This window comes from Myxine glutinosa, chromosome 2, assembly GCF_964187855.1.
Source record: "Myxine glutinosa chromosome 2, kmMyxGlut1.1, whole genome shotgun sequence".
Taxonomy (NCBI): domain Eukaryota; kingdom Metazoa; phylum Chordata; class Myxini; order Myxiniformes; family Myxinidae; genus Myxine; species Myxine glutinosa.
The window spans coordinates 166,472,564-166,499,032 of record NC_136262.1 but is presented as its reverse complement, the minus strand read 5'-3'; the positions used below and the strand labels follow the sequence as shown (position 1 = coordinate 166,499,032).

Here is a 26,469-nt window from a genome sequence, read left to right as displayed (position 1 = left end):
CCACCAGATGTAGAGGTTTGCATTCAGACCAAAGAGTTCAATTTTCGTCTCATCAGACCACAGAATATTTTGCCTCATGCTCCCAGTCTATCACGTTGCTTTTTGCAAACTCCAGGTGTGCTGTCATGTGCCTTTTTCTCGGGAGTTGCTTCTCTCTGGCCACTCTCCCATAAAGGCTGGATTTGCGAAGTGTTGCAGAGAATATTTTCCTTCCGGAAGGTTCTCCCATCGCATCCAAGGAACTCTGTAGTTCTGTCAGAGTGGTCATTGGGTTCTTGATCACCTCTCTGCCCAAGGTACTTCTTGCCCAGTTGCTCAGTTTGGTTGGATGGTTTGGTTTGGTCTAGGAAGAGTCTGGATAGTTGCATATTCTTTCCATTTCCTAATGATGGAGCTCACTGTGCTCTTCGGAACTGTCAACACTCAAGAAATTGTTTAATACCCTTCCCCAGATCTAAGCCTCCTCACAATTCTATCTTGGAGTTCTATGACAGTACCTTGGACTTCATGGTAGAGTTCCTGCTCTGACATGGACTGTCAGCTGTGGGTCCTTGTATAGAAAAGTGTTTCTTTGAAAATCATGTCCAATCAATTGAATTGGCCACAGGTGGACTCCAATCAAGATTGCCTATAGGGTGGTATTTATTTTAAAATGCTGTCCAAATCAAATGCAAGTATTTTTTTGTTACTGTCATTCTTTATCTTCATGTGGCTCCATCCAATAGATGAATGTAGGTTTGTTCACTTTTAGTTTTAATCGATGAGAGAATTCGTTTCTGTAATGTCATCGACCAATTGGGGCACTTTCTCTGAGATGGCTAAATTAACCATGTGATAAATAGTTTATTTACAGAATAAAAATGGCCTTTCTATGAAAGCAAATTTGAAAAACTTCCAAAAAGCATGAATAGATTTATTAGATGTGTTATTGAAATGGTGAGTGTTCTTTCATGAATATATGAGTAGCAATCTTTGATTTATCAATCACAAGACTCATTTTCATATTTTGCACAGAAAATTGTTTTGAACAAGTCTTCAGTGAAATGTGCAAATGTTTTCTTTTATTTCTTTTCAGTGACTTCAAGGTTACTTTTTGCTACTATTGATAGCTCAGTGAATATCACGTGCAATACAACGCAACATGAGAACCAGATCGTATGGAAGCGGAATGCAACTTTATTAACAACTGCCGATGGGGTTCTGCAAGACGGGACATTTTCTATCAAGAATGTCTCGTTGTCCCATCGGGGCAGTTATACTTGCCAAATTGGCGGAGACGGAAAAGTTCTAGAGTTCACAACTTTAACACCTGGGTGTGAGTTTTAGTCAATACTTTCTGCATTTTTCACATGGACACATCACTTGTTTGGCATCATTCCATTGCCATCAAATGTTACAGTAAACTTGCAAAAGTACCTGTCGCTTTGCTGGCGGGTTTAATCAAAAGACAACATGGACTTCAAAAACATTCTGCCCTATTCACTTTATAATTTGCCTGAGGTCATCTTCCGTCTGCTTGGAAGTCAGCAAACATCACCTTCATCAACCATCGTTGCTGCTTATATATGGCATGAGCAAAAGTCACTTCCACTTCGATGCGAAACTCAGTGTTGGATGCTTTGGTTTGAACCTCTGCTTAAAATGAGTGAAATGAAACATTTTGAAAATTGTGAATTATTCTTGGTCAGATTTCAACATCACTGCAATGTATATTATCAAGTTGTTTAAACCTTCTTCATACAAGATGATTTGTAATACCGGATACCGCCAGGTGGTGCTACAGTCACATGAAAAAGTAAGTACACCCCATGCAAAGTTTTGACTTTTTCAACATATTTCAACATACAGCTATTTGATCTTCATTTTTTTTTTTTTTTTTGTATACAGAGTCGAGGCTCGTGAAAGAGCTAACATTTATCAAACAAACAAATCAAACAAACAAGCAAACAAAGTATATAAAAAGGGGAGCAGTCGACAAGATGGGGAGAGAAGGGGAGGAAGCACACAAACACAACATTTGAGAGCAGGGACATCGGGAGATGTTTTTGGAGGGAGAGGGCCTGGGGGGAGGCAGGATAGGTATAAAACGCAAGGACACCAAGGACTTCCAGGAAAGAAGACAAAAGTCACCTCAAAAAAGTGGATTTGGGGTGAAATTAGCGGGGGTAGAAGAGATAAAGGCTTTGGATTGGGGAAGATAAGAGATGGTGGTGAACAGCCGTTTTAAAGACCTGGAGGGAGGAGTGAGATTGAAGAGAGTGAGGGAGTTTGTTCCATAGGCGGAAGAAAAGAGGAATGAAGGAGTGAAGGTGAGCAGATAGTCTTGATTTTGGCAGTTTAACCATAAGAGGGTTGCAGACCGATCTTGTGCGACCTGCAGGAATATTTGGGGGACAGAGCACAGAGAGAGCTGGGCCGGAGAGGAGTCGGTCGAAGACGGAAAGACCACCAACCTGCCTGCGGTGATTAAGTGAAAGGCCCTCGGAGATAGCATCATCGCGGGAGATTCCAATGATTCTGAAACTTTTTACTTACTTTTACTTACGTACTTACTTTTTCCACATGCGAAATTTGCATTTATGTTTATGTAAATTATACAATGGACTAAAAAATGTAAATGTTTCATGATATTTGTTATATTATATCACCTTTATCTATCAATATTGTTGAAATGAAGATCAAATAGCTGTATGTTGAAATATGTTGAGAAAGTCAAAACTTTACATGGGGTGTACTTACTTTTTCACATGACTGTATATGATGCACATTTACATAGAGACACTTGAGGTCTTCTCCCCACCCTGAACCCCCTCCCTCAGATATGGTACCCGGACAGAAACCATACTCAGGGTACCGTGAGGCAGCATGCAAAATTGGGTTGGGTTTGGTTCAATATTTTTTAAAGTTTTTGAAGCATATATGAACAAACAAACAGACACTAATTGTGCTTTACATATTAGATTATGTCATACAAGCAGAAGCAAACATTATTTCAAGAAACTACTTCGGATTAAAATGTAAACTGCAGTCAAGCAATATTTACAAATCTTAATCTGATTTATTTGTTTATACTTTTCAAGATTAATCCATGAGGCTGGCAGGTTCGGCTCGCAGTATGTGCGCTCACCTTTGAGCTATCTCACTTGGGTTCAAATCTCGAATAATTTTGGACTCTTCTTCTGGCTGCCTCGGTAAATCAGATCCTCCAGGAAAGCCGATCATCAGTTGCAGGGTTGTCTGCTTCAGCAAACCGGTACAATGTTCATGGAGGCTCACCCAGGAAACCTTTCTGACCACAACCTACAATGTAACATATACGTGAGTGACACCTTTTGCTTTGTATATGACATACACTGTCCTAGTTATTATTTTTCTCATTCAATCACTTGCATTTCTCTGTACAGATATCCCTGTAAAATGGCATCTCATTGGATATTACGTCGTTCCATGCAAACCATGCAGGAAGCTCCTTAAACGCTCACAAGCTGGTTTAGGATGCCCATAAATTGTAACATTAAGATGTGTTCTGGTCAAACAGCAAAATTGGTGCTGAGATGATTTCTAGAGTACAGTCAAAATTAGTTTTTGACTTTGTTTACAACTTAATTATGCTTGCATTATTTAATTATGTCAAGCTACTTGTCAAACCGAAATGTATAAATATTTGCATACATATATATCGTATATCTTTTAGCTCTAAAAAGCCATTACCTTTGAGCACTGAAGATAGTATTCTTCTGAAAGGTCAAGATTTTAAACAAATAATTTTATTCTTTTTACGGCTCAGTGTGCGTTTACATTCCGCATAATATATATATATATATATATATATATATATATTGTTGCGAATATGGAATTTGGCCTCCATATCCGCTTGTAAATATTCCCCTATTTTCTCCGATACTCCCCAACTCTCCCTTACCCCATTCCCTAGTCCCATTGTCTGTAAACAACACCCATTAGAGCCGATCTTCCCCTTCATCCCCCCATTAAATGTCGTGCCCAGGTCCCCCGCACCACACGTAGACAATTATAGGACATCTTGCTAGTTATTCTTAATCTATGTCAGTTAAGGACTTGTTTCCATTAATTATGACTCTTCGTTGCACCAGAATGTGATTATATGGCACCTGTTAGGAAGTTTAGGACCTCCCCATACCTCTCCGCATCTCTTCCCCATGAAGAAGCGCCAACTACAACAACAACAACAAAAGAGGGGGGCGGCGCGGTGACGGCATGGGGAGTGGGCGTCCTCCTTCCGGCTCGGTTAGCCGCCATTGACCACGCGCTCCACGGGGTTACCACGAAGGGGCTCCCTGTCGGCCCCTCGTCAAGGGCGGAGCCGGTAACCCCCGCACCCAATGAGAAGCCATGGGCCGAGGCCATCTGGGGCGGCGCTAACGAGCCGAGGGCGTGTCACTCCCCGCCGGATATACGCGGCCCCGCGCCGGACGTGACGTAAGATGCGCCCCGAGCTTGGAAGGACAAGACGCCACCCTCCCGAGCGCTGAGCGACCTCCCCGGCATCTCCACCAAAGTCGCGACCCACGAGCGCTGAGCGACCTCCCCGCATCTGCTGGACACCACCGTACGTGATTCTGTCCCTGAGCCAGGTGCACCTGAGCCATCGACTGCCGCTTTCCTTGCCATCAAATCCCGTGTGAGTCAGCGTTGTCCCGTTTATCTGTGGTCTGTCTAGGGTTAATATAAGAGTGTGTCTAAGTGCCTGTCTTCCTATGCTGTCCCTCTTGTAGTTGTAATCTAACCTTTTTCCGTACGAATATACTTGAGAACTGAACCCCTGGTGTCGTATTGTGTCATTATAATCCAGCCGGGTGTCTTCTTTTTCTTATTGAGCCAGCATAGCGCGATTAGTCAACCCCGGGTGCAATCGGGGTAACTTGTACGGATACGGCGGCCATCCCGCTCGGCCCACCATACCATCAAAGTCGTATCTGTAACAATTGGTGTCGAGGAGTGGAATTCGAACCCGGGACTAAATTAGTTAGGCCCAAATTTTGGGAGGGAAAATCGATTCGGAGCGCGTTTCCCGCGCGAAATTATAACGGCGAAATTTCAATTTGTTTTACGAAAATAAAAAATAAAAACCGAATTTTGAAAGTCGCGCTATGGCGGATCAAGACGGCTGGGGTCCGGTAGGGGAGAGTGAAGCAGGGTCGGTCCAGGACCAAATTGAGGGACATGAGGGACATGAGGAGAGCGAAACAGCGGGGGTAGCAGACGCGCGAAATTGCGCCTCGCACATAGCTACGGCGGCCGCACCCGCTGCACAAGTGGGAGGGATGGCCCAGATGCAGGTCCTCATGGAGCAATTTATGGCGCAAATGCAGGCGTCCCTCAAACTGCAGAGTAACCAATTGGGGAACCGGATGGATGCTCAGAGTGAGCAAATGAGGGTTGATAGTGGGCGAATGGAGGGCCAAATGGGGGTAATGGGAAACCAAATGGGGGTAATGAGGGACGAAGCGAGGGGTACCAGTGAGAAGTTAGACAATAATTTTGAGGAGTTAGACAAGAAAATTGAGAAGTTAGACAATAATTTTGAGGAGTTAGACAAGAAAATTGCGAAGTTAGACAATAATTTTGAGGAGTTAGACAACGGGATAAAAGAAGTAAAGAATGGGTTAACGGGGGTAGAAAATAGAATGGCTGCCCAGGAGAATCAGATAGAGGGAGTGAAAAATGGGTTAGAGGGGTTAGAAAACAGTATGGAAGGCAAATTGAGGGACATGAGGGACCAAGCGGAAAGGGAAGTTAAACAAATGGAGCAGCAGATAGAGGGGGTCAGAATGGGGGTAGAAACCAAACTGGATGCTCACAGGGAGGAAATGGAGCAGATGAGGGTGGCATCTGGGCAGGAGATGCAAGTGATGGGAGAGGAGATCAGAAGAGGAGTGAGTGAGGAGGTCGGAGGAGTGCGCGAGGAGGTGAGGCACTGTAAGGAGCGCATGGAGAAAGAGGTGAGAAAGGGGACTGTAAAATTGCAAGGTGGTATAGAGGAGTTGACGCTGGGAGTAGAGCAGCTGACGGTGGGACAAACGGAGTTAGTGGACCAGGTAAAGAAGAACACAGCGGTAATAGAGGGTTTAAAATCGACACAGAAGGAGATGAAAAAGGACGTAGGGGTAATTAAAAAAGAGTGCCAGACGGTACATGAGGACCTGACGAGGAAAATGGACAAGGTGGTAGAGGTAATGGAGGTTAAAGAGCGGGAGGTGCGGGAGCACATAGAAAAAAATAAAGTGGAGTTAGAGGAAGAACTTAAAGGGGCGCACGAAGAGATGAAGGAGATGAAGCAAAAATTAGAAGAAGTGGAAGAAGGGGTGAGCGAAATTAAGAAGCGACGGAGAGAGGATAAGAAAGAGATAAAGGAGGAAGTAAAAGAATTGGTCCAAAGTCTGTGTTCGGATCGTGATGATGTGCTCATTAACCGGATGAGGGATTCGCAGGTGATGGAGGAGAAGCGAAGAGGAAGAGGACCCGGTGTAAGTGGTGACCAATATGGTCGTGCGTATGATGCGCCAGGGGATTTAAGGAGCTTGGGGGTCGAGATGGACCCGGGTGTTCGTGAGAGGCCGTTGGTGAAGTGTGCGACAGGTCTGGTGTGCGAAAGAGGAGGTGTGCGAGAAAGTCCGACTCTGGGGTGTGTGAGGAAAAAGTGCGTGCCAAGGAGTAGTGAGGGTGCTGGCGAGAGTGAGTCGGTCGTAGCGCGTGTGCGAGGGAGCACATGGAAGCGTGGTGTGGTGAGTGTTACAGAGGGTGTGACGGGAGAGTGTGCGCAGGAGTGTGCGCGAGAAAGGTGTGTGACGGGCAGGTGCATGGGGAAAGAGTGCGCTGTCAAGAGTAAGGGTGAGTGCGCTGTCAGGAATGGAGGTGAAAGTAGTGAGAGTGACATGGAGCGTGAGTTAGTTGTGACAGGTGAGCGAGGATGTACACCTGGGATGGAAGGATGCACACCTGGAATGGTAGAGCGTGAGTGGGAATGCACGCTGGAATTGGTGGTGAGGCACGTGGTTGGGTGTGCGAATGAGGGCACACCTGTGATTGTCACAGAGGAGGTGACCGAGGAGGGGGTGCGAAGCGGTGTATTGGTGAGGTGTGCGAGCAACGAATGTGTGCCAAAGTGTTCGGTGGTCAGGTGTGTGACCAAGGCTGTGAGTGGAATGAGTGTGCCTGGGTGTGTAAGGAACGGTACGAGGAGCATGGAAACGGCTGGATGTGTGAGCAAGGAACGGGCTGCGGGATGTAAGCATGCAGGTGAAGCATCGACGTTAGACGGGGTAGAGTTTAGAACGACTTATAGTCGAATCGGGCCCTCGGTGCGTGTTGGGCCTCGCTTTGAACGGCCGCGTCCAGGCTCCACTAGGCGGAGCTGGCAGCCCGATAGGAAGGGTCGTTATGGCGACCACGTTTTGTTGAGACGTGCCGGCAGGTCGAGATCGGGACATTGGATGGCTCCACGCCGAGGTGATGCGTGGGATCTCGGCCCGGGTACGCCCCCGTCCCTGCCCCGAATGCCGGACGCATCCAGCCGCAGGCACAAAACAACCAGCATCCATTGCTTGGCTTTACGAAGCCGGGCTTTGGACAGGGATTGGCGCACCGAGAGGTATTAGTGAGTAGACTGGGTGATGAGGTTAGTGTTTTGGCCCCAAAATTAGAGAAAAACAAAATTTGATGATTGGCAAGGGATTGGCAGTAGTGATTGGCAGATGATGAGTAGTGATTGGCAAATTTTTGATTTGTTGAAATTTGATGTGCAAAATTGGTAGTGAGAGACCCCCGATGTGGTGGGATGGCAAATCCACCATCCTTCCCATGCGGGGGGGCAAAGGAGCAATAGCTTATGGGGTGTATGGCAGTGAAAACTAGCCCGGGTGGGTTAGGATATGGTGTGTAGGGATCTAGCGAAGAGTGACATTAGGTAACGTTAAGATTAGTTAGTGACTGATACCTGTAGTGGGGACGCAGGTAGATTAGTATGGATGATAATGACGAGGGAGCGCAATAGTTTAAAGGGACGACTGGGAAGCGCAAGTTTCAGAAGGGAGTAGTTAGCTGAGATGATGCCGTGTGTGTGAGAATTGAACAGGTGTGATTGCACAGGTGTGCAACTGGACAGGTGTGTGGAGCAGTGTGTGAGTAGTGAGTGTGTGGATCAGCGCGAATGCGCTTGGGGAGAGAAGGGTGCAGGTGGCACCAGGTGTGAGAGCACAGGGTGCAAGTACAGGTGTGTGGAGAGAGTTGGAGTAAGTGGTATGGAGTGGTGTGCATGGTGCGAAGGTGTGGATGGGGGAAGAGTGGACCCCTTTCACGAGCACCCGGGGCGGGTAGTGTAAGTGTTAGGTAGAGGGTGCAGGTAAATTGTGGTTGGATATTGGCATTTGTGGTGCGGTTGCAGAATGGTGTTGTGAATGGGTGCATTAGTGTTGTGGAAATGGCTGGGCGTGTAGCCTGTTAGTGTGTGTAGTTGGTTGGGCACTCCACCACTGTGAGGATGTCGGCCAGGTGAGGCCGCAGGTGGGCTCTGGGAGCCGGTAGTTGTGAGTGGGTGCCTGAGGATCCCGGGTGTGGATCGGGCAGCCCAGTGCCAGAGAGGGCACCGAGTGGGGAGAGTGCCAGAGGGCCTTCCCCAGGTAGTTAGGTTAGGGCAAGGAGCAGGTAAGCTCGGAGGCAACTGCAGTGGTGGAGGTGTGCAGGTGGGTAGACCCACTGGGAGAGGTACACGCCGCAGCCCAGAAATTGTGCGAGGGCACCGGGAGATGAATCGGGGGAGTGAGACCCCAAATTGAAGAGCACCACAGTTTGGCCAATGGGAATTGGTTTTTAAAACCCATAGTGTAAGAGGGCCAATGGTTTGGCCGGAGAGAGACCCCGGGTAGTGTAAAGTTGTTAAAGTCATTTAGGAGATAGTTAGGATTGATGAACCTGTCGCACCATACGCAGCCACTTACCTGTGGTGATGATGATGACTCCACACCTGTGTTTTCTTTGTTTGTGTTGCAGAAATGAGAATTGCTGTTGGATTTGTGAGACGCATCACGACGTGGATGAGACATTGGGGTGATTCCATCTCTCCCTCCCTAGGAGGGACTGATGATGAATTGGTGATGGCAAATTTTGATGTTGAGTTGAAAATGGCAAATTTTGATGAGAGTTGGAAATGGCAAATTTGATTGGTTAGGAGGGAGAGAAGACGAATTTGGTTTATGGGAGGAACGGGGAAGACAGTAGGGATGTTTGTTGATTTGTAAAGTAGATGTTTATGGGTAGTGTTGTGTTGTGTGGATACAGTAAGGGGTAAGGGAGGGGCCATGTAGGTTACCTGGTGGGGGGGGGGGCGTACGATAGGAACGTACCTGTCTCACCTGGTTCCCATGTGCCCCCAGTGTGCATTACCTTATATTGCGTGCACTTTTGCGCCCTTACCACCTTACTCACTTGTTTCTTCTTTTGTCTCCCACCTCCGAGGATCTGGCTTTGGGGTAGAGAGAGAGGAGAGAGAGGTGCTGGCTACGCAGTTGTGGGCCTGCACTTTCGCTGTTGGCTGCCTGGATCGATACACCATATGGACCGCAATGTTTGTGGCCACCCACAATGGACCGCAGTTCGTTTGCGGCCAAGCACCACCCGGGGATGGACCTATGGATCAACGTGGCACCTATGCCATACAGGTGAACCACTAATAGTTAACACCACCAAGTGCACCACAAGAAGAGCAAGAGACACCTGCAGGGTTAGGGGTTGTTGAAGTTATTTTTATTCCAATGAACAATGGTGACTGCACCGATTGGTGGTGGGGTGGTGCTTTTGATGCTGGGAAAGGGTGCTCTGCACGTTATTAAAGGCCGTCGGCCACAGAGCACTCGTGGGTTGGTGTATCGATGTTGGCAAGCGCGCTCTCTCTCTATGCATAACATCTGCATGTGTTCCTCCAAAAACAGGTCCTGGATCGTAGTGTAAATAGCAGCGTAGTCTTGTAAATAATGCTCCCTACCGGCTGTATGTTTAGTTTGAGAATTCTTTCCGGATTCGGTTATCCTGTGGGTGTGTTTCTGTGAGGAGAAGGGTGCAACGTCGCAGGGGGACATATTTACTCATTTGTGAATATCTGTAAAACTGTCGCACTCAGGGTAGAGTTAATAGTAGAGGGAACTACATTGCGTGCCACACTAAAGTAGGTAAAAATTTATCGGGTCGGGACGCCCCGAGGGTAGAGAAGGGTGCAATGTTGCGAATATGGAATTTGGCCTCCATATCCGCTTGTAAATATTCCCCTATTTTCTCCGATACTCCCCAACTCTCCCTTACCCCATTCCCTAGTCCCATTGTCTGTAAACAACACCCATTAGAGCCGATCTTCCCCTTCATCCCCCCATTAAATGTCGTGCCCAGGTCCCCCGCACCACACGTAGACAATTATAGGACATCTTGCTAGTTATTCTTAATCTATGTCAGTTAAGGACTTGTTTCCATTAATTATGACTCTTCGTTGCACCAGAATGTGATTATATGGCACCTGTTAGGAAGTTTAGGACCTCCCCATACCTCTCCGCATCTCTTCCCCATGAAGAAGCGCCAACTACAACAACAACAACAAAAGAGGGGGGCGGCGCGGTGACGGCATGGGGAGTGGGCGTCCTCCTTCCGGCTCGGTTAGCCGCCATTGACCACGCGCTCCACGGGGTTACCACGAAGGGGCTCCCTGTCGGCCCCTCGTCAAGGGCGGAGCCGGTAACCCCCGCACCCAATGAGAAGCCATGGGCCGAGGCCATCTGGGGCGGCGCTAACGAGCCGAGGGCGTGTCACTCCCCGCCGGATATACGCGGCCCCGCGCCGGACGTGGACGTAAGATGCGCCCCGAGCTTGGAAGGACAAGACGCCACCCTCCCGAGCGCTGAGCGACCTCCCCGGCATCTCCACCAAAGTCGCGACCCACGAGCGCTGAGCGACCTCCCCGCATCTGCTGGACACCACCGTACGTGATTCTGTCCCTGAGCCAGGTGCACCTGAGCCATCGACTGCCGCTTTCCTTGCCATCAAATCCCGTGTGAGTCAGCGTTGTCCCGTTTATCTGTGGTCTGTCTAGGGTTAATATAAGAGTGTGTCTAAGTGCCTGTCTTCCTATGCTGTCCCTCTTGTAGTTGTAATCTAACCTTTTTCCGTACGAATATACTTGAGAACTGAACCCCTGGTGTCGTATTGTGTCATTATAATCCAGCCGGGTGTCTTCTTTTTCTTATTGAGCCAGCATAGCGCGATTAGTCAACCCCGGGTGCAATCGGGGTAACTTGTACGGATACGGCGGCCATCCCGCTCGGCCCACCATACCATCAAAGTCGTATCTGTAACAATATATATATATATATATATATATATATATATATATATATATATATATATATATATATATATATATATATATCGTATATATATATATATATATATATATATATATATATATATATATATATATATATATATGTATATATATATATATATATATATATATATGTATATATATATGTGTATATATATATATATATATATATATATATATATATATATATATATGTATATATATATATATATATATATATGTATATATATATGTGTATATATATATATATATATATATATATATATATATATATATATATATATATATATATATATATATATATATATACAGACTTGGCATTTAATATGGAATTTTTTTTTTTTCTTTACTTGGGTTTACTTTCTTAACTCAGTGTATCAATGTGGTGAGTTTCTTTTACACTTTGGTGATGTCTTTGTTAAAAGAACCATGTCACTGATTGTCTGTCGCAGCAAGAAGTCGACAACAGGATTATATCACAGGTGGCGTGGCAAAATGTACGGACAGGTGCATTTGATGATTGGCTTCACAGTCGGGTATACAAGGGTTGTTGCGTTCTGCATTTGTGGAAAACAACTGCTGCACGTCTCCAAAAGTTATTGCCGCTTCCTCTGGAGATGGTCCGTCAACTCGACAATGCTGTTTGTCATGGAGTGGTGGCTTTACGAAATTACGGCATGAAACAGCGTGCTATTGCTCGGCAGTATGGCATCACTCAAGGTCAGGTGTCAAAGATCCTGAAACGAAATGCTCAGAGGGTTGTCCCTACTCCAATACCGAGGCCAGGACGTCCCCGCAGAACCACAAGGAGGGATGATCGCCAGCTGCACCGGTTAGTCCGCAATGGCCGTACCAAGTCAGCTAATCGGCTTAGGGCTGAGTGGCAACAACTGACAAATGTGCCTGTATCCAGAAGGCTAGTCAACCAACGACTGGCTCAAGCAGGCTATCATGCCAGGCGTCCCCTGAGGAAGCCACGCCTGACCAGACAACACCGCCAGCGCCGATTGCAGTGGGCCAGAGAGCACCGTCAATGGCAGCCAGGACACTGGAATCACGTGATCTTCAGTGACGAGTCTAGATTTCTGGTCTATCGTCAAGATGGCCGCATACGAGTGTGCAGACAAGTGCATGAAGCCTACAACAAAGATTGTATAGTGCCAAGAGTCCAAGCTGGAGGTGGTGGGGTGACCGTTTGGGCTGCTTTTCATGCAGGGGGCAAAACTGACCTGGTTGTTCTGAATGGAAACCTGAACCTGTTCAAGTTCAGGGCCATTCTGGAAGAAACATTGCTTCCATTTGCTCGTGCAGCCTTTCGAGGAAACGTTGTCTTCCAAGATGACAATGCACGGTCTCATCGTGCTCGCATGATCCAACACTTTCTTGCTGACCGTGGTGTAGAGCATATGGAGTGGCCTGCCATGTCCCCGGATATGAATCCAATAGAGAACTTATGGGCAGAATTAACGTGTCAAATCGACCACTTGGAACAGCAGCCGACCTCTGTGAGTGAATTGCAGCAGGTTATTGTCACTGCATGGCAAGCGATTCCTGTCCAAACCTTGGCAAATCTCGTGAACAGCATGCCTCAACGTTTACGTGCTCTCCTGAATGCTCGTGGGGGTTACACGAAGTACTGAACTGTAATTTTACTGTCCGTAATTCCAGTCGTAATTTAGCTTTTGTTTTTGTTAAAAAAAAATTTGGCGAATGTGCAAAATAAAGAGCTACTTCTGGAAAACGTACAGAAGTTTAACACAGTACTGTCCATGAATTGAGTTCGATATCAGTTTACATCACTTTCAAGGATCAATTTATTTGTTTTGAAATGTCAAATGTGGTTTTTGTTTCTTTTAAAGGTCACATTAACAAAATCTAGAATAATTTCAACATAATTCCAATGAAGTTTTGGTTCTAAGACATCTTGAAAAGTAAGTTCACCCCCACAAAAAAAATATTCCATATTAAATGCCAAGTCTGTACATATATATATCAATAGAGTCACGTGAAAAAGTAAGTACACCCCATGTAAAGTTTTGACTTTTTCAACATATTTCAACATACAGCTATTTGATCTTCATTTCAACAATATTGATAGATAAAGGTGATATAATTTAACAAATACCATGAAACATTTACATTTTGTAGTCCATTGTATAATTTAAATAAACATAAATGCAAATTTCGCATGTTGAAAAAGTAAGTACACCCTTGGCTCTAATAGGTGGTGTTGCCCCCTTTGGCAGAAACAACCTGCAGTAGGCGTTTCTTATAACTGTCTACCAGTCTCTGACATTGACTGGGAGAAATTTTTCCCACTCCTCCATGCAGAATTCTTTCAGCTGTGCGATGTTTGAGGGGTTTCTTGCATGCACAGCTCGTTTCAAATCCCTCCACAACATCTCGATGGGATTTAGATCCGGGCTTTGACTTGGCCATTCCAGAACCCTCCATTTCTTTCTTTTCAGCCATGCCTTGGTGGATTTACTGGTATGTGTAGGGTCATTGTCATGTTGCAAGGTCCACCTTCGGTTGAGCTTCAACTTCCAACAGATGGCCTCACATTATCCTCAAGCACTGTCTGGTACAATGAAGAATTCCTAGTGGATTCTATGATGGTGAGCTGCCCAGGCCCTGATGCAGCAAAGCTGCCCCAAACCATAATATTTCCACCACCATGCTTTACAGTTGGTATCAGGTTATTGTGGTCAAATGCTGTCTTTGGTTTTCGCCAAACATGTCTTCTGGTACTGTGGCCAAATAGCTCTACCTTTGACTCATCTGTCCAGAGCACATTGTTCCAGAAGTGCTGGTCTTTGCCGAGGTGTTCATTGGCACACTTTAGTCTTGCCGTGATGTTCTTTCTGGACAGCAAAGGTTTCCTCCTGGCACACCTCCCATGTAGATCAAATTTGTGCAGCCTCTTTCTCATGGTAGACTCGTGCACTTTGACATCAACAGTGGCAAGAGCTACCTGTAGGTCCCGTGATGACATTCTGGGATTCTTAGAGACTTATTTCAGCATCTTGCAGTCTGCTCTCGGGCTGAACTTGCTGGGGCGGCCTGGCCTGAACAAGTTGGCAGTTGTTTGGAATCTTCTCCACTTGTAGATGATCTTCCGGACAGTTGAATGATTGATTTCAAATTATTTGGAGATCTTTTTTGGAGATGGGTAATCCCTTCCCAGACTTGTAGGTATCTATAACCTTCTTTCTGAATGCCTCAGAGAGCTCTTTTGATCTCGGCATGGTGACACCGCACACTTCAACAACAAAGAGCGAACCAAACTAAATGTCTGAGGTTTAAATGAGACAGGTTCCTCCAAGATCCTCTCCAACGATGTTCTAATCACTTGCACCTGAGCTGGTTCACCTGATTCTAATTTTAGGTGTTTGAAGTGGTGATAAATGTATGGGTGTACTTACTTTTTCCACATGCGAAATTTGCATTTATGTTTATTTAAATTATACAATGGACTACAAAATGTGAATGTTTCATCATATTTGTTATATTATATCACCTTTATCTATCAATATTGTTGAAATGAAGATCAAATAGCTGTATGTTGAAATATGTTGAAAAAGTCAAAACTTTAAATGGGGTGTACTTACTTTTTCACGTGACTGTATACTTACAGCGCCGTGTATTACTTTATGAACCTACAAACCGCCAATGCAGTGAAATACTTTTACGAAAAAAAAAAAAACTTCCCGCAATAGTGTACGGTTTCTTTTCTTTGGCTGTCTTCTCCGCCACCAGGTAGCTGGCTTTGGTCAGTCCCTTCGACGGAAAAACAGCCGAACTCATTACTGACTTGCTGTTGTTCATCTCGCGTTCTTTCCGGAGAAAAAACTCCCGCGACTTGTTGACATGATCTCCATGTTTCTTCTCGAGGTGCCGTTTCAGCTTTTGGGGCCTGACGGACTCGTTGGCCAACACGTCAAGGCATATCACACACTGTGGTCGATGAACATTGTGCTAATCGATATTCAAGGTGAACCCATAGTTCAGAAACACAGGCTGATACTTCCTAGCCATGGCGAGTACCTTACGCTCACAGCTCAATCTTTCGAATGAAAAGCAATGGACATTCGCGTGTCGGAAACTAAACGTATGATCTGACTGACTGGATGCATGCGCGGTACATCGCGGTACATCGGTACAACGCGGTATATCGCGGTACATCGGTACATCGTGGTAGAAGAGTCCACACTATAAAGTTTGTGTCGGCGTTCCTTTGATCTCTGTTCTCTTCAGTCGGGAGAAGTAAATCGTCGATGAAGTTTTTTCCCGCGATTTCTGAAACGATCGTGCGACCCATTGAAAATCCTTCGCAACCCAAACATTGGGTTGCGACCCATAGGTTGCGGAACGTCACTCTAAATGATACAAAATGGAAACTCATTTGGGGTAAATCAAATTGATGTCTATATTTAATATCAGACTTGATACAAAATAGGGTAGTATACATTCATTGTTACAAACATTTGGAGTAAGTATTAATATATAATAATACAATAGAATACAATTTTGGTTTTATTTTCAAACATCAAATAAAGAGTCTGACTAAATAATTTGGTTGACATGAAAAAAACATTAAAGTGACAAATAAAAATCAACATCTATATATATAAAACACAGTTTGTGTGTGTGTGTGTGTGTGTGTAATGTTACCGATAGACTCCTAAACGGAGAGGCTCACGTGCTTGATATTTGGCATAGACATGGCCATTGAGCCTGGGAAGAACATGGCCGACCTAAAAAAAAATATTTCATCATATTTTTTTACCATATTTTTACCTCAGCGCATTTCAGCGAGGAATATTATGCACGGAATCTGAGGCGATGGCAGAGCAGCGCGCTGATTCGCTCAGAGCGATCACGTGATGTTCCTTGCCGCCATAAACTCAGTTACGCGTTCGCACGTATTTCAGAGCGAAAAGCGATTGCGTTTTTTCACATTTCAGCGAGGAACATTGCCATTCACACCACATAGGTTTTCTTTGCTTTCATCTTTACGAGATCCATATTTTTTATTCATACTTACCTCAGCGCATTTCAGCGAGGAATATTATACACAGAATCTGAGCAGGTGGCAGAGCAGCGCGCTGATTCGCTCAGAGCGATCACGTGATGTTCCTTGCCGCCATAAACTCACAGTTACGCGTTCGCACGTAATTCACACATTCAAAACAAACGAGATCCGCGAAGTGAGTTGGTCGAGTCGTGCTAACCAAGATGGCGACACGGCGGCTTCACTTTTCACGGAGTATGAGCGTTCTATATATTTTCAATTCAGTGCGCCCGACTCGCTCACGTACTTGATTTGTGGCATAGACATGGCCATTGGGCCTTCACGGTGTAATTTGTGCGAGGCTTTTGTTCGAGTGAGCTTGAGTCGAGAGGGCGAATGTACGGGTTGGGAATGTACGGGTCTCCCTTCCCCCGCCCGGCATCGCCGGTACTGGAGGGCGTCACAGGATCGGCGAGTCTCCAAAATCCGCGTCGTGCTGTTGCGAAGATGCAGGACGATGTCGCGATTGTTGTGCTGCTCTCCGACCATGAGAACTGCAACGTCATTGTTGACTGGCCCTCCCCTTCCCTGCCCCTTCCCCCTCAGTCTTCCCCTCCCCCTCCCTTCCCCCTCCACCCTACCCCCTCCCCTTCTCCCCACCTCCTCCCTTTCCCCCCCCCTCCCTTTCCCCCCCTCCCTTTTCCCCCTCCCCTTTCCCCCTCCCCCTCCCTTTTCCCCCTCCCCCTTCCCCTCCCCCTACCCCTTCCCCCTCCCCCTTCCCCTTCCCCTCCCCCTACCCCTTTCCCCTCCCCCTCCCCCTCCCACTCCCCCTCTCCCCTTCCCATCCCTCCCCCTCCCCCTCCCCCCTCTCCTCCCCTCCCCCCCTTCCCCCCTCTTCTCTCCTCCCCCCCCCTCTTCTCCCCTCCCCCCCTCTTCTCCCCTCCCCCCCTCTCCTCCCCTCCCCCCCGTTCCCTCCCCTTCCCTTCCCCCTCTCCTCCCCTCCCCCGCCTGGCAATGCCGGGTACTTCTGCTAGTCAAAAAAAAAGTATAAAAAAAAAAAAAAGTTTAACATAACTAAATTAATAATTAATTGAAAAATCATGATGATATACATACAAAAAGAGAACCAAAATTAGCACATTAACAATAAAGCATTAATTTTAAAAAAAGGTTGAGAGCTAATAAATAAAAGTGCAAAAAACAGACACAAACAAAATATAAGGTGTTCCTTATGTCATCTAAGGAATTGAAGGTGGGATACTGACCCATAGATTCCCATGCATTTCAGTTCAAATCAAAAATGTTGCACAATTTTCTCAGAATTAATATAAAGTAAAATAAAACAATAAATCATGGCACGAATTGCCAAAATCAGTCGAATGATCTGAAAGAATAGAGAAAGGGATACAGGAGGACCTGGTTGATACGACAGAGGGAGGGAGGCAGAGCATTTATACAAGGCAGGACAAGTCATGAGGATTATTGTCGTGTTGCTGTATCATCATTCATTTCTATATTGAAGGGTCTAAGGTTCATAAAGGAAGGAATGTATATATATATATATATATATATATATATATATATATATATATATATATATATATATATATATATATATATATATATATATATATATATGTTGTTACGGATCGCGGATTTGATGTTATTTACCGAGCGGTGGTATTGCCGCGACCTAACAATTCCCCCGATTCTTCCCCAACTCACCCGATTCCACCCGACGTTGACCTGGTCGCGCTATGCTAAATCAATGATGGAAAAGACACAACGACTGGGATAAATGAAACGACACAAGGGTACAGTTCTCAAGACCTCCGGAGGAGGATATAATTGGTGGTGGAGAAAAGGGGTAGATTACAAGGTATGAGGTAAAGCACAGAAAAGATGGGCACTTAGTTACAGTCTTATCTTATCCCCGACAGACCACAGACAAACGGAACAAGACTGACTTACACAGGGATTGATGGCAGGGAAGGACAGGCAGTCGGTTGATAGCACAAGGTGCACCTTGGCTCAGGGACAGGATACAGCTCAGTCTTTGGGAGGTCTCTCGGCGCTCGGAGGGTGCGTCCTTTCTCCTTCAGCTCTCCGCGCATCTGACGTCACCTCCCTCTTCCTGCGCATGCTCAGCGGGGAGTGACACGCCCTCGGCTCGTTGGCTCCGCCCCAGATGGGATCGGTCCGCCGCTTCTATTGGGTGCGGGGGGTTACCGGGCTCCGCCCTTGACGAGGAGCTGACAGCGAGCCCCTACGTGGTAACCCCGTCGAGCACATGCTCGATGGCGGCTCGTTGGAAAGGCTTGGTGCCCTTTCAACACCCCCTACCAACCAAGCCGGAGTGAGGACGCACACTCCCCGCGCCGCCGCCGCTGTTGTTGTTGTTGTTGTACCATGAGGAAGAGCTGCGGGGAGGTATTGGGAGGTCCTAAACTTCCTAACAGTGCCATACAATCACATTCTGGTGCAACGAAGAGTCAGAATTAATGGAAACGAGTCCTTAACTGACATAGACTAAGAATAACTAGCAAGATGTCCTATAGTTGTCTACGTGAGATGCGGTGGACCTGGATGCGACATTTAATGGGGGAAATAGGGGAAGGTCGGGTCTACAGAGTGTTGTTTACAGAAAATGGGACTAGGGAATGGGGGATTGGGGATAGTTGGGAAGTATGGAGGAAATAGGGGAATATTTACAAGCGGATATGGATGGAGGCCAATCTCATATCCGCAACATTGCACCCTTCTCTACCTCGGGGCGTCCCGACCCGATAAATTTTTACCTACTTTAGTGTGGCACTCAGATGTAGTTCCCTCTACTATTAACTCAACCCTGAGTGCGACAGTTTTACAGATGTTCACAAATGAGTAAATATGTCCCCCTGCGACGTTGCACCCTTCTCCTAACAGAAACACACCCACAGGATAACCGAATCGCGGAAAGCATCCTCAAACTAAACATACAGCCGGTAGGGAGCATCATTTATACAAGACGGATATTTACACTACGATCCAGGACCTGTTCTTTGAGGAACACATGCAGATGTTATGCATAGAGAGAGCACGCATGCCAGCATCGATACACCAACCCACGAGTGCCCTGTGGCCCTACGGCCTTTAATTATAATGTGCAGAGCACCCCATCCAAGCACCAAAAGCACCACCCCATACACACAGTCAGCACCATCCGGTGCACCAATAAAGTGTTCATAGTCACCGGTGGTATCGCAGCCGGCCGATGTTCTGCCGCTGGTCTTGCCTTCGAGCCCACTTGGCCTTCTTGCTTCTTTAAAAATAAAGAAAGGCGCCAACCGCGTCCATTTCTGAATTGTGGCCGTCAGGGGGGCCAACTATAAGTGGTTCACCTGTATGGCATAGGTGCCACGTTGACCCAGAGGTCCATCAACGGGTGGTGCTTGCCCGCAAAAGAACTGCGGTCCATTGTGGGCGGCCACAAATATTGCGGTCCATATGGTGTATCGATCCAGGCAGCAAGCAGCGAAAGTACAGGCCCACAACTGCGGAGCCAGCACCTCTCTCTCCTCTCTCTCTGCCCCAAAGCCAGATCCTCGGAGGTGGGAGACAAAAGAAACAAGTGAGTAAGGTGGTAAGGGCGCAAAAGTGCACGCAATATTAGGTAATGCACACTAGGGGCACATGGGAACCAGGTGAGACAGGTACGTTCCTACCGTACGCCCCCCCCCCCCCACCAGGTAACCTACATTGCCCCTCCCTTACCCCTTACTGTATCCACAAAACACAACACTACCCATAAACATCTACTTTACACATCAACAAACATCCCTACTGTCTTCCCCGTTCCTCCCATAAACCAAATTCGTCTTCTCTCCCTCCTAACCAATCAAATTTGCCATTTCCAACTCTCATCAAAATTTGCCATCTCCAACTCAACATCAAAATTTGCCATCTCCAATTCATCATCAGTCCCTCCTAGGGAGGGAGAGATGGAATCACCCCAATGTCTCATCCACGTCGTGATGCGTCTCACAAATCCACACAGCAATTCTCATTTCCTGCAACACAGAACAAAGGAACACAGGTGTGGAGTCATCATCCTCACCTCAGGTAAGTGGCTGCGTATGGTGCGACAGGTTCATCAATCCTAACTATTTCCTAAATGACTTTAACAACTTTACATTACCCGGGGTCTTTCCCTGCCAATCCATTGGCCAACTTACACTATGGGTTCTAAAAACCAATTCCCATTGACCAAACTGTGGTGCTTCTCAATTTGGGGTCTCACTCCCCCGATTCATCTCCCGGTGCCCTCGCACAATTTCTGGGCTGTGACGTGTAGCTCTCCCAGCAGGTCTACCCACCTGCACACCTCCACCACTGTAGTTGCCACCCGAGCTTACCTGCTCCTCACCCTAACCTAACTAACTGGGGAAGGCCCTCTCGCACTCTCACCCCCTCAGTGCCCTCTCTGGCACGGGCTGCCCGATCCACACCCGGGATCCTCAGGCACCCACTGACACTAACGGCTCCCAGAGCCCACCTGCGGCCTCACCTGGCCGACATCCTCACAGTGGTGGAGTGCCCAAACCAACTACACACACTAACAGGCTACACGCCCAGCCATTTCCACAACACTAATGCACCCATCCACAATACCATTCTGCAACCGCACCACAAATGCCAATATCCAACCACAATTTACCTATACCCTCTACCTAACACTTACACTACCCGCCCCGGGTACTCGTGAAAGGGGTCCTCTCTTCCCCCATCCACACCTTCGCACCATGCACACCACTCCGTACCACTTACTCCATGTATTCCACACACCTGTACTTGCACACCTGTGTTCTCATACTTGGTGCCGCCTGCACCCTTCTCTCCCCCAAGCGCATTCGCGCTGATCCACAACACTCACCACTCATACACTGCTCCATACACCTGTTCAGTTGCACACCTGTGCAATCACACCTGTTCAATCCTCAAACACACGGCATCATCTCATCTAACTACTCCCCTCTGAAACTTGCGCTTCCCAGTCGTCCCTTTAAACTATTGCGCTCCCTCGTCATTATCATCCACTCTAATCTACCTGCGTCCCCTCTACAGGTATCAGTCACTATCTAAACTTAACGTTACCTAATGTCATCTTCGCTAGATCCCTACACACAATATCCTAACCCACCCGGGCTAGTTTTCACTGCCATACACCCCATAATCTATAGCGCATTTGCCCCAGGCGCATGGGAAGGGTGGCAGGGATGCCACCCTTACCCACCGTCATACAGCGCGAGTGGGACCTTGTGGGACCACCTCGTATGCGAGTCGTTGCCCGCCTGCCGGACCCCGTGCGTCGCCCCTTGCAGGGTCAGCGCGGGGCCGAACCGGCCGGGCCCCCACAGTACATTACCCCCAAGGGGCTCCCGTGCCTCCCCTGTCCCTCTAAAAACTACCCCTGTTGGTGTCGATGCATGGGTCACACTTCCGCAACCCGCTACCCATTCCATACCACCACAACCTTGCTCACTCACACCTCGCACCTCTCCCATCACCGGACCCTCTCGCTCGCACCCTCGTTCCATACCCTCCGGACCAGCCATACACCTCACTCTTGGCCTCTCACGAACATCCGGGTCTATCTCGACCCCCAAGCTTATTAAATCACCTGGCGCATCATACGCACGACCATATTGGTCACCACTTACACCGGGTCCTCTTTCTCTTTGCTTCTCCTCCATCACCTGCGAATCCCTCATCCGGTTAATGAGCACATCATCACGATCCGAACACAGACTTTGGACCAATTCTTTTACTTCCTCCTTTATCTCTTTCTTATCCTCTCTCCGTCACTTCTTAATTTCGCTCACCCCTTCTTCCACTTCTTCTAATTTCTGCTTCACCTCCTTCATCTCCTCGTGCGCCCCCTTAAGTTCTTCCTCTAACTCCACCTTATTTTTTTCTATGTGCTCCCGCACCTCCCGCTCTTTAACCTCCATTACCTCTACCACCTTGTTCATTTTCCTTGTCAGGTCCTCATGTACCATCTGACACTCTTTTTTAATTACCCCTACGTCCTTTTTCATCTCCTTCTGTGTCGATTTTAAACCCTCTATTACCGCTGTGTTCTTCTTTACCTGGTCCCCCAACTCCTTTTGTCCCACTGTCAGTTGTTCTACTCCCAGCGTCAACTCCTCTATACCACCTTGCAATTTTACAGTCCCCTTTCTCACCTCCTTCTCCATGCACTCCTTACAGTGCCTCACCTCCTCGCGCACTCCTCCGACCTCCTCACTCACACCTCTTCTGATCTCTTCTCCCATCACTTGCATCTCCTGCCCAGATGCCACCCTCATCTGCTCCATTTCCTCCCTGTGAGCATCCAATTTAGTTTCTACCCCCATTCTGACCCCCTCTATCTGCTGCCCCATTTTTTAAACTTCCCTTTCCGCTTGGTCCCTCATGTCCCTCAATTTGCCTTCCATACTGTTTTCTAACCCCTCTAGCATCCCTTCCATTTGATTCTCTTGAGCGGCCATTCTGTTTTCTACCCCCGTTAACCCATTCTTTACCTCTTTTATCCCATTGTCTAACCCCTCACCGGTACCCCTCGCTTCATCCCTCATTACCCCCATTTGGCCCTCCAATCGCTCACCCTGAGCTACCATCCGGTTCCCCATTACCCCCATTTGGCCCTCCAATCGCTCACCCTGAGCATCCATCCGGTTCCCCATTACCCCCAATTGCTCACTCTGCAGTTTGAGGGACGCCTGCATTTGCACCATAAATTGCTCCATGAGGGCCTGCATTTGGGCCATCCCTCCCACTTGTGCAGCGGGTGCGGCCGCCGCAGCCATGTGCGAGGCGCCATTTTGCGAACCTGCCGCCCTCACTGCTTCGCTCTCCTCATGTCCCTCAATTTGGTCCTGGATTGACCCTGCCTCACTCTCCTCTACCGGAACCCAGCCGTCTTGATCCGCCATAGCGCGACTTTCAAAATTCGGGTTTTTATTTTAAAACAAAACAAATTTCGGTTACTTGTAATTTTCAGCGCATTAAGCGCGCTTCGGGTCCGATCTCACTCCTCGACACCAGTTGTTACGGATCGCGGATTTGATGTTATTTACCGAGCGGTGGTATTGCCGCGACCTAACAATTCCCCCGATTCTTCCCCAACTCACCCGATTCCACCCGACGTTGACCTGGTCGCGCTATGCTAAATCAATGATGGAAAAGACACAACAACTGGGATAAATGAAACGACACAAGGGGTACAGTTCTCAAGACCTCCGGAGGAGGATATAATTGGTGGTGGAGAAAAGGGGTAGATTACAAGGTATGAGGTAAAGCACAGAAAAGATGGGCACTTAGTTACAGTCTTATCTTATCCCCGACAGACAAACGGAACAAGACTGACTTACACAGGGATTGATGGCAGGGAAGGACAGGCAGTCGGTTGATAGCACAAGGTGCACCTTGGCTCAGGGACAGGATACAGCTCAGTCTTTGGGAGGTCTCTCGGCGCTCGGAGGGTGCGTCCTTTCTCCTTCAGCTCTCCGCGCATCTGACGTCACCTCCCTCTTCCTGCGCATGCTCAGCGGGGAGTGACACGCCCTCGGCTCGTTGGCTCCGCCCCAGATGGGATCGGTCCGCCGCTTCTATTGGGTGCGGGGGGTTGCCGGGCTCCGCCCTTGACGAGGAGCTGACAGCGAGCCCCTACGTGGTAACCCCGTCGAGCACATGCCCGATGGCGGCTCGTTGGAAAGGCTTGGTGCCCTTTCAACACCCCCTACCAACCAAGCCGGAGTGAGGACGCACACTCCCCGCGCCGCCGCCGCTGTTGTTGTTGTTGTTGTTGTAACATGAGGAAGAGCTGCGGGGATGTATTGGGAGGTCCTAAACTTCCTAACGGTGCCATACAATCACATTCTGGTGCAACGAAGAGTCAGAATTAATGGAAACGAGTCCTTAACTGACATAGACTAAGAATAACTAGCAAGATGTCCTATAGTTGTCTACGTGAGATGTGGTGGACCTGGATGCGACATTTAATGGGGGAAATAGGGGAAGGTCGGGTCGACAGAGTGTTGTTTACAGAAAATGGGACTAGGGAATGGGGGATTGGGGATAGTTGGGAAGTATGGATGAAATAGGGGAATATTTACAAGCGGATATGGATGGAGGCCAATCTCATATCCGCAACAATATATATATATATATATATATATATATATATATATACAGTATATATATATATATATATATATATATATATATATATCAGTCACTATGCGACCTTCATATCATCAGTGGAGAACCGCCAGCAAGGTGTCCCATACAGCTGCTGCTGCACCTTGCTGGGAGCGATACGCACCGCCTGCCACGCGGTGACGTTATCTCTGGTATCCACTCATCATATGGAGTCGACCTGGTTGCGGTTGGGAGTTACTAATAATGGTATCTGTAATCTGGTTCTCCAACCTAATGAGCGGACAACATGACGTCATCGCCATGCACGTCCGCCTTGCCTGCAAAGTTCCAGAGGAACCATCTAGCAGTGCGTCATTACGGATTATAAATACAGATACTGTCACAAGTGCATGCAAAACTCACAGTTACCGACCTGGTTTCGCCCTTGTTGGGGCTTCATCAGGGCAACGCAGTGAGGCTTTCCATACACTTTCCATACGCGTGGCAGGCGGTGCGTATCGCTCCCAGCAAGGTGCAGCAGCAGCTGTATGGGACACCTTGCTGGCGGTTCTCCACTGATGATATGAAGGTCGCATAGTGACTGATATAAAAACCGAAAGGGTCACAGAGTTACAAGTGTATGGAAAGCCTCACTGCGTTGCCCTGATGAAGCCCCAACAAGGGCGAAACCAGGTCGGTAACTGTGAGTTTTGCATGCACTTGTGACAGTATCTGTATTTATAATCCGTAATGACGCACTGCTAGATGGTTCCTCTGGAGCTTTGCAGGCAAGGCGGACGTGCATGGCGATGACATCATGTTGTCCGCTCATTAGGTTGGAGAACCAGATTACAGATACCATATATATATATATATATATATATATATATATATATATATATATATATATATATATATATATATATATTATAATAGGCTACGGTGATTCTGTCTATCTGTCTGTCCGGGGGTGTGGCTTACTCCATTTTCAGAGTAGCTCCACCGATTCTGGCAGGGGCTTCGAAAACAAATCACCAGGCCTGTTTAGTTAGGCCCGTGCTGCCTTGCTCTCCCTCAACAGTTTTATTTCAACTCTAATTCGATATATCATTTCATTTTTCACATTCGCTAACATGGTTTTAGACTCAGTGGAAAAAAAACGGGAATAAAATCCCATGAAAGATACTGTTTATAGAACAAAATGCATTTTCAAACGTCTGTAACATAAGCCCATTCATTGAGTCTCCCTCCCGGCTTTATCTCGACTAATTCACCATCACAGTCGCCAGGATGGTTCAAGTCTCAGTTTCAGCTAAAGTTGAGAAAATCGGCGACATGTATTCCAACAGCCGTTTTGAATGTGTCGATTGTGATGTCGGCACGGGGAAGGAGAGTAAGGAATGAGAGAGGGAGAATGACAGGCGAATGACAGGGGAATGACAGAGGAGAATGACAGAGGTGAATGAGAGATGGGAAGGAGAGAGGAGAAGGACAGAGGGGAAGGAGAGAGGGGAAGGAGAGAGGGGAAGGAGAGAGGAGAAGGACAGAGGGGAAGGAGAGAGGGGAGAACGTTCCCAGGACTTCATTATTTAAATTATCACTTAGTAAAAATACAGCGACTGAATACTGAAGTTCGGGATCCAACCGAAGTGTAATTATATTTTTCCATATCCCTGGGGTGTACATACAGAGTTTGTTTTAAGCGAGTCAACTCTTTTCCATCCATGGAATTAAACAATACAGTGTAGCGACCCATGGGTCCCTCAAAGCTCGAGACCAGCAACATAATCTCCTTGCCCCAGCCAGTGACGTAACCGGCGGACAAACCGCGGCGCCGAGGTTATAATTGCTTGCACCTGTCGGTCACATGACC

General features: G+C 47.3%; 1 protein-coding gene across 1 annotated transcript in view; it reads left to right on the top strand.

The window, feature by feature from the left end:
• Positions 1 to 26,469, top strand: part of CNTFR (ciliary neurotrophic factor receptor) — an 88,097-nt gene that overhangs the window by 25,363 nt on the left and 36,265 nt on the right. Inside the window, exons 3-4 of the mRNA XM_068106805.2 lie at positions 1,076 to 1,315; positions 3,201 to 3,318. Coding sequence (XP_067962906.1) covers positions 1,076 to 1,315; positions 3,201 to 3,318 — 358 coding nt within the window. The remainder of the gene's footprint in view (positions 1 to 1,075; positions 1,316 to 3,200; positions 3,319 to 26,469) is intronic.